At 49.0% G+C, this 13,033-nt stretch overlaps 1 protein-coding gene across 6 annotated transcripts in view; it reads right to left on the bottom strand.

Moving 5' to 3' along the window:
• Positions 1 to 976: 976 nt before the first annotated feature.
• The window catches only part of MORN3 (MORN repeat containing 3), a 16,274-nt gene continuing 4,217 nt past the window's right edge, over positions 977 to 13,033 (bottom strand). Inside the window, exons 3-7 of one of the 6 annotated variants that reach the window (XM_024758512.1) lie at positions 9,763 to 9,920; positions 8,062 to 8,221; positions 4,261 to 4,445; positions 3,941 to 4,024; positions 977 to 2,204 (exon numbers count right to left, since the gene is read on the bottom strand). In XM_024758512.1, coding sequence (XP_024614280.1) covers positions 3,947 to 4,024; positions 4,261 to 4,445; positions 8,062 to 8,221; positions 9,763 to 9,920 — 581 coding nt within the window. In that variant the 3' untranslated portion in view covers positions 977 to 2,204; positions 3,941 to 3,946. Of the gene's footprint in view, positions 4,446 to 8,061; positions 8,222 to 9,762; positions 9,921 to 13,033 lie in introns of all 6 variants that reach the window. The other 5 variants (XM_024758514.1, XM_024758511.1, XR_003004997.1 and 2 more) reach the window with 5 other exon arrangements.

Genomic DNA, 13,033 nt, shown 5'->3' with positions numbered 1-13,033 from the left:
CAACATTTTTGTCAACCAATCAATACACAGCCTTGTTTTTTGTGTGTTTCTTTTTAAAGACGCCTTAATATATGTTATATATAACATTGAACTTACACGCCATTGCTATCACAACAGCACTATCACTCATTTGTGACTGAAACTTACATAACACACATTTTCTCCGTAAGACACAACACAGCCTTCCTGTGCTCTGAACACTAGACAGCACTTCATTGTTACCCTTGGGGACCATTTTAAGTAGTGAAATCACCAACAAAAAGCACCAAAATGTGAAAAACATAGCACTAAATAGACTGTGAAAAGGATACTTGTTTACAGCATGAGCTGAAAGGCGGCAGAGGGTCACCTTGTTTGACCTCAGCAAGTAGGCAAATTTGCAAATACTGAAAGTGTGAGTAATGAGAATGACAGTATGTTTTCTCCCTGAGCCATATGCATTAGTTACAGATTTCTAGCTTAAACCAAGGACATTCCTCTACATAACCACAATTCGATGATCAAATTCAGGAAATTTGACATTGATGCGATACTATTATCTAATACAACAACATTCGTTTTCAGTTTCCCCTTTGTCCCAATCATGTCCTTTCTTGTAGTGATTTTTCCATCCAGGGTCATGCACTGCATTGGGTTGTCATGTCTCTTTAGTCACCTTTTATTTGGGACAGCCTTTGTCCTTTGTAATATCAACATTTTTGAAGTCTGAGCCAGTGTTTTTTTTTTTTAACATCTTTATTGGAGTATAATTGCTTTACAATGGTGTGTTACTTTCTGTTTTATAACGAAGTGAATCAGTTATACATATACATATGTTCCCATATCTCTTCCTTCTTGCGTCTCCCTCCCGTCTCCCTCCCTCCCACCCCTCCAGGCGGTCACAAAGCACCGAGCTGATCTCCCTGTGCTATGCGTGGAGCCAGTGGTTTTGTAGAATGCTGCCTCTGTCTTCCATCCTTCCCCTAAGATATTCTCTGATATTTCCTCATCTGTATGATCAGGTTGTGCATTTTGGGAGGAATTTTTTCTCCATTTTGCAGATGACAAAAATTGATGTCCAAAGAGGATAAGTTTTCGAGCCTGGAAATCTGGCTCAGAGCCTAGACACTCAAAAAATCTTACGTAGACTGATTCTGGCTTTGCTTAAGAAATCGGAAGATCCAGCAGCAGCATTACTGGGCCCGCCTTCTTGCAGAGCAACAATGAACAGGAGCTGAGTTGCAGCTACCTCTTACCCAGGAGATGTATTTGCCACAGTCCCCACCACTCCCTATTGTATGACACCAGCCCAGCTTCATATGTTACTCACCTGGCCCCAGAGGGCATTTGTGTTTGACAGCTCATTTTGTCCCATAAACCTGATACAGAAAGTGGTTTTATAAAAACACAAGTGCTCTGGCTGAAGTGAGAGTTGGTTGTGGGAAAGTGTGGCCTTAAGCTTTTGTCCTTCTGTGCAGACTTGGACATGGCCACAGCAGCTTGGTGGGCTGAGTGGGGGAGGGGGGGCCCCCTTTATCCTACTGCAGCTTCTTGCCTCTGTCCTGTATCACATACACCAGGACCCACCCCTCCCCTGTCCCCAGAAGGCCCTCTGACTGGGACCGAGTAGGGTGGGGCAGGTGCCCCTGTGTGAAAATCTCCACTGCTCCCCAGAGAAAACCTAGGCATCTTCCATCCTTCCCCTAAGATACCCACCTCCCCGCTTCTGCAGAGACCTGGGTAGATAATACATTCATAGGTTCCAAACACAGCAGTGAAAAATTGCTGTCCCTCCCCTGTTCCCAGGTTCCCAATTCTCCCCAGAGACAACCATTATTTGCCAGTTTATTTTGTTCCCATCTAGAGATTTTATACATAAACAAGTACACATCCTACCTTTTCTGAAAAAATGGTAGTTTTCTATACGCACTGCCACTGTTCTTACCTTAAGAGCAGACAGGCCTAAGTTTAAGCACAGTCACTTTCTAGTTTGGTGACTTGTGAGCCTCCCTGAACCTCAGTTTCCTCCTCTAAAATGACACGAATAATAGCAGGACACCCCATAGGTTGTTGAGGGGTCATGGGAGAGCACCCGTGTAAAGCTGTCAGTGCTGGGCCTAGCACTGAGTGGCTCTGTGGTTGGTTATGTGTCCAGAGGCAGCCAGGCTCAGCTTCCCGGCTTCAGAGGTACCAATTGAGAACGATGCCATGGGTCGGGCCACCTGCTTGGGATTTAGATGGCAGAGAGAACTTCAGTATCAGTGAACGCTTTACTATATGCCGGGTACTTGCTGAGGGCTTTATGAACATTGTGGTATTTCAGGGTTATTTCATGGTATTACACCGTTGAAGTTGGGTTGAATAATTCTTCCGTAGAGTGTTTACATCATAACATGTTTAGCAGGATCACAACCTCTACCCACTGGGTGCCAGTAGAATTCTTCCCTGCCAGCTGTGACAACCAAAAATGTCTCCAGACTTTGCCAGATGTTCCCGGGGAAGGAAGGGGGACAAAACCACCCTCCCTCGGGTTAGAACCACACCTTATTTCATTCTCCAGTAACCACAATAACCCCTGGTGGTAAGTACTGTTATTGTCCCATATTAGAGGAAAGGAAACTTGAAGAACAGAGGTTGGGTGACATACACAAGAACACACAGCTAGTAAGTCAGTGCTGGGATTCACACTCAAGGAGTCACTGCAGAACTCCTGTTCCTACCCATTATGTAAGAGTTCCTCTTATCTTGCAGGAATGTTGTCTAGAATTATACAAAGCCCTTCCCAGAAATCTGCTTTACAACTAATCTTAGTACGTGTTATTTGTTATTTTTATGTCTGCTAGAAAATCCTCAAAACACCTCTGTGAGATATCTGAAGTCCCATTTTACAGATGGGGCAACTGAGGTCACTTACTTAGGATCACAAAGCCAGTAAGTCAGAGGTTCTCTGCCCCAGCTGCAGAGTCAGCTGGGGAGCTTTTTGAAGGCCCAGGCCTCACCCCAGACAGATGAGAATCTCTGGGCATGGGATCCAGACATTCCTAGCTTTTAGATCTCCCACAGGATTCCAAGGTTGGGAGCCCCTGTGTTAGGCTGAGAAGCCAGGTCACATTTTAATGCCAAATCTTAGTGACCAATGTAACCAGATGCAGGCTCTATCTTCTCGGAATATCTCAGAGATCAGAGACCTGGAGGCACCTACCCCTTTCTGCCCCAAGGTAAATTCATGCAACCCATGGGGACCCCTCTTCTCTACCTGAAACCCCTCCTGAGGCTCCCTCACACCCCGGCCACCCACCACAGGCCCCGGGCTCACACTGCCAGGCTCTCCTTTATTCTGGGGTGCTCAGGGATGGGGTCCAAGAATAAAGGCGTCCCCAAGGCCAGCAGGGGAGAGGAGCACTGGCCTCCTACTGGTAAGGAATGATCCAGTGCTGGGAGGAGCAAGGTGCCTTCGGAGGGTGCCGAGTGTGTGCCCAAGTCCGCCCTTGCTCTACCAGTGGGAGCTGCACCGGTCCGAGCAGTTGGGTGACTCTGGTTTGAATTCCTCCTGAAGCGCTGGTGTTCTTTCTGCAGGGGCAAGCGGGGTGGGGTGGGCGAGGCTGGCGTCTCCAAGATGCTGTATCAATGCTCTCTCCTCGACCCCACTATTACCAACACCAGGAGGGGTAGCACTGAACAAGGGCCCACAAGACAGATAGGCAAGTGGAGGCCCAGGGCCCTCCAGGGCGAGCAGACCACCTGACTCCATTCCGATTAAGCCCAGGGTGCAAATGGGAGGATTTGGCAGGACTTCTGCAGGGAAAAGAGTTTTGAAGGGGAGGAAGCAAAAACGGCCAGCAGGACTGCGGAAGGCAAGAAACCCACCCTCTCTGGTCAAGCCCCTGAGCCCCTAGGCCAGAGGAGACCCCAGGAGCTGCCCGGACCACATCAGAGGGTGGCAGGTGTGCCCGTCTCTCACCTGGCATCAATCTCCTTCTTCCTGTGTCTTCTTGAATGTGGCCAAAGCTTCCGCCAACACGCCGTCAGGATCTAGAATTTTGACCTGGAGGGAAGCAGCAGGGGTTGGTTTGGGGAGCATGGAAGGCCCAGGCTGCCAGCCTTCGGGGCGCTGCCTGCTTTGGGGGGTACTGCCAGCCTCCCTGGGGTTGCCCTGACTGAAAACAAAACCTTGTCTGTTTCCTGGCCGGGCTGGGCTCGGCCAGGCTGGGTGTAGCTGTGGGTGCTGTTTTGTCTCTCCCTGGGCTGCGTGTGGCCCCAGGATCCGGGAGAGCTTCCCACCTCAGGAATGGGGAACTGGGTGGGCTTGGGGGCCTCATCACGGCCACAGTCAATCATTGTGCCACACTTGGCTATGTTGTCGACCCAGAGGCCTTCAAACAGCTGACCATGGTCCAAGTGGAAGAAGCGCCCCCACCCATTCTTCATGCCTCTCTGCCAGTTGCCTTCGTAGCGGTTCCCGTTCTCTGGGGGAAAGAACAGGGAGTCAGGGGTCTTGGCCCACAAAACCAGGCCAGACTACATATACCCGGGCTGGACCCTTGCCACTGCCGGGCCAGACATCATGCCCACCAGAAAGCCATAGAGCCCTGGGGTGTGAGCGACTTCCGGTTTCAGACCTGGTTCACATCTCACCTCCACTACCTCCCGGAACTTAGATGAGCACCATAGTTTCCTAGCTGTGAAAAATATAGCTAATAATACTGACAGGCAATGTTCTTCCTGCACTTACTCTGTGCCTGGTTCCATGCTGTTTCTGACCTCACTTCTCACAAAAACAGTTCTGTGAAGGATGAAGGATTCCATTTTATACACGGAACTTGAAAAGCTCCAGGAATTTGACTGATTTGCACAAGGTCACAGAACTAGGAAGTGGCAGAGGCAGGGTTTCAAACCAAATCCTGTTCATATCAGGAGCCCCGGCTCTTAATCAGGAATCAATTCCACTTCCCATTGGGTCGCGGTGGTGGTGGTGGTGGTGTAAAAATAATAATAATAAAGCCAACATGTCTCAACTCAGACACTTACCAGCCGTGTGACCTTGAGCAAGTCACTGAACCATTTTGTCTCATTTCCTCATTTGTAAAACGGGGACAAGAGTAGCTCCTCACTCATAAAATTATTCTGAAGATTAAATGAGTCCATACACAGGACTTAGAAGAGTATTGGATGAACTCTAGGTCAGAGGTCAGCAAACTTTTTCTGCAAAGGGGCAGATAGTGTTTTCGGCATCACGGGCCATAGGGTCTCTGCTGCGCATGGTCAACTCTGCCATTGCAGCACAAAAGCAGCCCGTGGGGACTTCCCTCGTGGCACAGTGGTTGGGAATCCGCCTGCCAGTGCAGGGGACACGGATTGGAGCCCTGGTCCGGGAGGATCCCACATGCCGCGGAGCGACTAAGCCCGTGCGCCACAACTACTGAGCCTGCGCTCTAGAGCCTGCGCGCCCACGTGCCTAGAGCCCGTGCTCCACAACAAGAGGGGCCACCGCAATGAGAAGCCCGCACACTGCAACAGGGAGTAGCCTCCGCTCGCCGCAGCTGGAGAAAGCCTGCGTGCAGCAACGAGGACCCAACGCAGCCAAAATTAAATTAAAAAAAAATAAATTTATATTTAAAAAGACCCAACGCAGCCAAAAATAAAGTTAATAAATTAATTTTTTAAAAAAGCAGCCTGTGGACAATACATAACTGAACGAGCACATCTGTGTGCCAATAAAACTTTATATATAAAACACGTGTTGGGCTGGATTTGGCCAATAGTTTGCTGAGCTCATACAAGAATGTACTGATTCTGAGCACTTACTATTCCGTGTCATGCTAAGCGTTTTACAAATATAAACCTCATTTAACCTTTACAATAACTCTAGTTAAGCTTTATTTTTTCCTTACTTTACAGTTGAGAAAAATGAAGCAGAGAGAGTGTAAAGAAATTAATTGCCCAAGGTCCCACAACTAGTAAGAGCTTGAGCTAGAATGTGAACCCAGGCTGGCTGGCTCCAGAGTCCAAGCCTTAGAAACGGTGCACTTAGAGCTCCTTCATTGTGCGGGCCACGGAAGGTGCTCACTGAAATCAGGCATGGAGGTGGATGCACGGGGGATTGAGAATGACAGAGTGGCTACCCTTAACCCTCCCCAGCTGCCCAATGCCTTGGTTTAGTCAAATCTCTTTGGAGGAACTTCCCTGGTGGCACAGTGGTTAAGAATCCGCCTGCCAGTGCAGGGGACACGGGTTCGAGCCCTGGTCTGGGAAGATCCCACATGCCATGGAGCCCGTGTGCAACCACTACTGAGCCTGCGCACCACAACTACTGAAGCTTGCGTGCTTAGAGCCTGTGCTCTGCAACAAGAGAAGCCACCGCAATAAGAAGCCCATGCACTGCAAGTAGACCCTGCTCGCCGCAACCAGAGAAAGCCTGCTCGCAGCAACGAAAACCTAACACAGCCAAAAAAAAAAAAAAAAAAAAAATCTCTTTGGAAGTTGGAATCTTGAGTTTTCAGGAGACTGGGCTCTGGTTTGTGTCCTCACCAAGAGTATCTACTTACTACATGGCAGGCACTGGGGAAACAGTGGGGAACAAAACAGACACATTCCCAGTCCTTCTGCAGGCTCACAGTCTGGAGGGGCAATGATACTAGCTTTATGGACAGCCTACTACGTGCTAGGCCCTGTTCTAAGCACTTTACACAGACTCCCTCATTTAATCCTCCCCATAGCCCTATGAAGTGGGTACTGCCATTATTCCCATTTTACAGGAGAGGAAACTGAGGCACAGAGATGCAAAGTAGTTCGCCCAAGATTATACACCTAGTTCTAAGAAGGAAAGGAAGCAAGTGCTGAGAAGAATGTGCTTTAGGTGGAACGTACAAATGCAAAGATCTGGGGGAATCTTCTTTTTTTTTTTTTTTTAATATTTATTTGGCTGCACCAGGTCTTAGTTGTGTCACATGGGATCTTTGTTGCTGCCTGCGGGATCTTCCTTGCGGCATGCAGGATGTTTTAGTTGCAGCATGCGGGAATTTTTTTTTTTTTTTTTTCAGTCGTGGCATGTGAACTCTTACTTGTAGCATATGGGATCTAGTTCCCTGACCAGGGATCAAACCCAGGCCCCCTGCATGGGGAGCGTGGAGTCTTAGCTACTGGACCACCAGGGAAGTCCCTGTGGGAATCTTCTTTCTATTCCAGGAAGAGGGAATAGCAGTGCAAGGGCCCTGAGGCAGAAAGTGGGAGGAATTGAAAGAAAGTTAGTATGGCCAAAAAGAAGGGAGTCCAGGGGAAGAGGGGAGGTGAAACTGGAGTGGTGAGCAGGGCCAGATCATGCTGGGCCCCACAGACCACAGTTGGGCCTCTGAACTGAGTCTGAGGGCAATAGGGAGCTATGGAAAGGTTGAAAGCAAGGCAGTGACAAGATCCAATTTATGAAAAGCTGGCTCTGTTTGCTTTGTAGAGAATGGATTAAGTCCTGATACAAGTGCGAGCTTCTCAGAACTCTTTCCTCTGCCTGGGAATGTTCTTCCCCAGCGCAATACATATCCCGCTTCCTTCTCCTCCTTCCATTCTCCATTCAAACAACACCTCTTCAGGGAGGCAGTCTCTGACCGTAAGCCAATCTAAACAGCCCTGACCCCAACTCCTTTGTCATTCTCCAACACGTCTTCCAGTTTTCAAGGGGAATTCCTTAGCACTTCTGACTTCAGAAGAGACTGCGTAACCTTGAGCAAATGACTTAACCTCTCTGTGCCTTTGTTCATTTGTAAAGTGCGGATGATGAGAGCACCTATCTTATAGGATTGCATTGTGGATTAAATGAGCTCAGGGCTGTATAAGGGTAGGCTATGATTATTACGACCATAAGACAATGTCTTCATTGTTTATATTTATTGTTAGGCTCCCCTTTTAGAGTATAAACTTCCTGAGGGCAAGGACTGGGTCCTGTCATTCAGCTTAACCCAGTCGGGACAGGTCTATGCACGGACTTGGCTTGATGGGGCGTGGCCATGAGGGACCCAGAGGAGTGTGACTTGAGGGCATGGCCGGGTGGGCGTGATCAACAGGCCATTTGGGGTGGGGCTAAGCACTCACTCAGGCGTAACATGCCCTCCCCTTCCGGCTTGTCGTTGCACCACTGGCCCTCGTAGATGTCTCCGTTGCTGTAGTACATGCGGCCCCAACCGCTGCGCTGGTTGCCACACCAGTCACCCTCGTAATACTCCTTGGGTCCGAAAAACTGGATCCCATAGCCCTGAAAGCACGAAGATGTCCTTGTTCACGACGTCCCACACCACTAGGAACTCCCACCATCCTCCCTGGCACCCAAGCCACACACCTGGGCTTCTCCCCTGCTTCCTCCCCCAGCCCTACATCCAAGCTGACGGTCGTGTATTGAAAAATCTCCCAGGCCGTCCATTCTCCTGTATCCTTGTGCTACTGCCTTCCTGCAGCCCACCATCATTTCATCCCTTCTCACTGGTCTACCTCCTCCACTCTCCCGTTGTTCCCTGACCCCATGCATCTGCCATACAGCTCCTAGGAGGATCTTTACATTGTCTATCCGATCACATTTGCCCCGTCTCCCCAACTCTGATTTGACCCTATTAAAAGTCGCAGATGCCTGACAATCAGATCAAAGCTACGGACTTTCTCCCCAGAAAAATGGACATAAGCACTTATCATGCAGCCGCAGAGAATCACCACAAACTCCCCGCAGATCACACCTGAAGAGGTTGGGTTATGCAGCCCAAGTCTACTCTTCAACATCCTCATGCCCTACATAACCTTCAAGGCCTCACTCCCACCCCTGTGGGCAGACACACCTTGCTGTTTATTATATCCTTCCTTTTGGTATTTCCTCTTCTCCTTTTTTACTCCCTAAGTCCTTGCATCTTATGGTGTCACCTTCTACAGGAAGCCTGCCCTGAATTCTCAATGAACTGCCTCTGGACTTTCTGTAAAAACCTCTATCCTAGCACCATGTTATATGTAAAATATTTATTTTGGGAGCTTTATCCCCACTGGCCAATAAACATTTTGAGAGTAGAGATCATGAAATGCTGGGCTCTACAACTTGCCAGTGGTGTGACCCCAAGCAAGGCACTTCACCTTCTGCGCCTTTCTGAGCTTGTTTCCTCATCAGTAAAACGGGAATAATAATGATGATGATGATGTTGTTGTTGTTGTTGATGTGAGAGTTTACAATGTATCATGTTCCAGGGCTACAGTAGCTGTTGTTCGATAGCAGAGTACTGTATTGTTATCTGTCTCCATGACCTATGGTGAGGATTCAGGTGTTGATGGGCTGGGGGCATGCCTCTGGCTGGTTTCTATCCCTCAAGACCTTCCTCTCTTGGCCAAGGCTGTGACCTCTGCTTTCTTTCTTGCTCCCACTCTTCCAAACCCCTGCTGTCACCTCTTATCCAGTCCCAACAGAAGGGGGGTTCTCAGAAAGGGATGCCAGGGGAAAAGAAAGCCAGGAAATGAGTGGGGAGGTTGGGAGGAGACTTCGGCCCCTCACAGCCTGGCTGGCTTCTTGTAGCCACAGGGTTTCATGGGCTCCTCCCTGGGCCCTCTCCTCTTGCTTCCTGTTTCCTGGGTTTTGTTCTGAGAAGCCTTGATGTTCCCCCACCCCTTCCTTCTCCCACCCACACAGCAACCCTGTTCTCCTCCCCTAGATCCCCCCACCCTTTTCTCCCAGGCCTCTCTGACTGCTCCCCACCTCCCCACACACACACACACAGCCTGCTTTCAGCCTGGCCCACACCCCAGGGCATGATGGGAACCACTCACACATTTCTTATCGCCTTTCCACCAGCCTGAGTAGACTCTCCTGTACTTTCCAGTCTCTTGGTCAGAAAGGCTGAGGGTGCCATAGCCATCTCTCTTCCCAAATTTCCAGTCCCCCTCATAGATGGCTCCATTCTTCCTCCAGACCTGTGTTCCTTTCCCTAGGGACACAAAGATGAGCCAACATGGTAGACATGGCCTTTATGGGGCTGGGGATGCCGGGAGGCAGGTGCTGTGTCTGTCTGGGCCTCAGGGGCCCCTAGACTGGACAATTCTCAAGAACTGGGTCAGGGTCTGTGCCCGGTCTCCAGACCCCCAGCACCCAGAAAAACCCCCCAAAAGTTCTATTTCTACAGCCCTTTGCCCTGAAGCCAAACTGACATAGCAGACCCCAACTAGAAATCTGCCTCTTCAGTGTTTCAGCTTCGTCTTTTTTTTAATTTTAATTTTAATTTATTTATTTTTGGTTGCATTGGGTCTTTGTTGCTGCGCGCGGGCTTTCTCTAGTTGTGGTGAACAGGGGCTACTCTTTGTTGTGGTGTGCAGGCTTCTCATTGCAGTGGCTTCTCTTGTTGCAGAGCACGGGCTCTAGGCACGCAGGCTTCAGTACTTGTAGCACACGGGCTCAGTAGTTGTGGCGCATGGGCTTAGTTGCTCCGTGGCATGTGGGATCTTCCTGGACCAGGGCTTGAACCTGTGTCCCCTACATTGGCAGGTGGATTCTTAACCATTGTGCCACCAGGGAAGTCCCAAGCTTCATCTTTTAATAATACTGAATGGATACACCAGATGGTCAGGATTTTTAGAAAATGTTCTGCATATTTCTTCAGTTCTCCTGAACACACATGGAGACCCATCTCCTACTACTCCAACCCCTCTGTGTCCTCCACTCCCGTTTTCCATTCTGCCCTCCAACCACTGTGGTTTCCATGCTGTTCTTGGAACCCACCTGTTATGCTTTCGCCTCAGGGCTTTTGTACCTGCTTCTCCTTTGGCCTGGAAAACTCTTCCCTCTGTATTTGCTCACTCCCTACCTCCTGCAAGTCTTTGCTGAAATCTCATTTTCTCAATGAGGCCTGCCCTGACCATCCCGTTTAAAATTATTCCATATAAGGTTCTTTTAATCCCTTACCCTGTTCTGTTTCTTTCTATATCACTTGTCAGCTCTTAACATAATAGATAATTCACTTATTTATCATTTATTGTCTATTGTCTGTCTCTTCCAGGAGAATGTACGCTCCACAAGAGCACAGACTGGTCTGTTCTGTTCACTGCTCTATATCCAGCACGGAAGAACAGTGTCTGGCATGTTGTAGGTGACCAATATTTATTGAACAAAGAGATGAATACAATATTTGCGGAGTACCTATGCACGCCAACTCATGTCTTGGTCCTTGGTAGCTCAGGAACAAATCCAACATTGTCCCCGTGAGCTTTTTGATCTAGTGCAAGTAACTTAACTCTCTGGGCCTCAGGTTCCTCGTCTGCAAAATGGGGATAAGAGTATCTCATGGGGTTGTTCTGTTCACTAAATTCATTAATATATGTAGAACACTTAGGACAATGCCTGCAAATAGAAAAGATGATATCAATGATTTTTGCCCTTGAGGTGGGGTCCAGTCACATTGCAAGGGATGAAGGTTGTTTACATCTGTCCTTCTAGTTTATTTCCTTTGGGGACACAGCCCTCCCTCTCAGTCCTTCAGGTTTGCATGGGGCTGACTTCTCCTCCTGGCAAGCCTAGCCAATCAGTGTATTCTATCCACCCAGGCCTCTGTGACGGGTTCAGTGAAGGGCATGTGACCAAGTTGGTCCAATGAGACTGTTTGTCTCCCAGATGAAGGCAGAACTTACCAAGGCCTAAGAGGCCCTATACGATTGGCCCTCTTAACCTGCCCCTTTCTCCCCTCCTTCTCTGTGTTCCAGCCCACTGGCTTCCAGTCCATTCCTTGAACAAGAGGTAATAGTGAAAAACACCCCCCCATCTCTGATCCCACTATCTAGAAGACATGCTCCCCCCTGCCTGGCTAATCATTTTCATCCTCTGGGCTCGGCTCAAACATGTTCTCATGGCTCCTTTCGTGGCTTCTCTCTTGTCCCCTTTACATCCTGATGATACCACTTTTAGCTGTGTGGCCTTGAGTAAGTCACTTCCTCTCTCTGAGCCCCAGTTTCCTCATCTGTAAAATGGGACATTACCTACTGTGCAGGTTGTCAGTGAGACTGGAAGGACCCTGAGTGTTGGGATTCTTCCAGATGCCCGGTATAGGGCCTGGCACAGACTAGGAGCACAATGAGTATTAGTGGAGTGAGTGGTCTGGGTAACCACTGGGGCCACCCTATCCTTGCCCTGAATGACGGCTCTCTTGACTGCTTCCAGCCTGCTTATACTACAGCAACCCACTTCAGCGTGGTCAAAAGGTGAGTCAAGAGAGGGGGCATTGGACCTGGGTTCTCTGACAGATCTGCTTTCTGCAGCCCCAGCCCCATCAGCTCTATGCCTCCAGGGTCTGAGGGGAGGCAGGACTCACACAGAATGACTCAGAGGGCCACACCAGCCCACAAGGTCATATCACAGGTAGGGCAGCCAAGTCCAGAGAATGGGAAATGACTTACCCAAAGTCACACAGCTACTCAGTAATAGAGCCAGGCTCAGAACTTCAGGGTCCTGACTCCAAGTCCAGGGCTCTGTCCACACCACAGGCTGCCCACAAGATTTGAAACATGCAGGCAGACATCTTTAACCACACATAGAGCTCCAAGCAGCTGCTTAAACCCTGGCCTTTAAGTCAGTGCTGAGGGTGGGTGTTGTGTTACACACTGGGTGAGGTCAACTTTGGGGGCCTTCTTGGACAAGGAAGCTCTAAGTAGTGATCCCTGCCATGGTCAGCCCTCCGAGAACACTCCAGAAGTTCCCTTCTGCACAGACTCTTGGCTAAATACTTGATAGATGTCATCTCTTAACAGATAGGTATTATTCCCATTTTACAGATGGGGAGACTGGGGCTTGGAGTAGTGTAGTAGATCTCTCAAGGTCATAGTTACTGGAGCTGAGATTCTGACCCAGCTTTATGGACTCAAGCACTTAACGCAGGAAGGCAGGAGAGAAGAATGGTTAAGAGCAGAGAATTTGGAATTGCAAGACTGGACTGAGAAGCCATAACACCTTTTTTGAATAAAAACTTATTTTTTTTCTTCAGGGCTTAGTTTGTATCACAAAGAGCCCCGTACTTCCTGCTAGTTAAACTGAGCCCAGCCCAGATAAAGGCAGAGC

The sequence above is a fragment of the Neophocaena asiaeorientalis genome, unplaced genomic scaffold (assembly GCF_003031525.2).
Source record: "Neophocaena asiaeorientalis asiaeorientalis breed wild unplaced genomic scaffold, Neophocaena_asiaeorientalis_V1.1 scaffold77, whole genome shotgun sequence".
Lineage (NCBI taxonomy): Eukaryota > Metazoa > Chordata > Mammalia > Artiodactyla > Phocoenidae > Neophocaena > Neophocaena asiaeorientalis.
The sequence above is the reverse complement of the archived record's forward strand: the minus strand, read 5'-3'. Positions and strand labels throughout refer to the sequence as shown.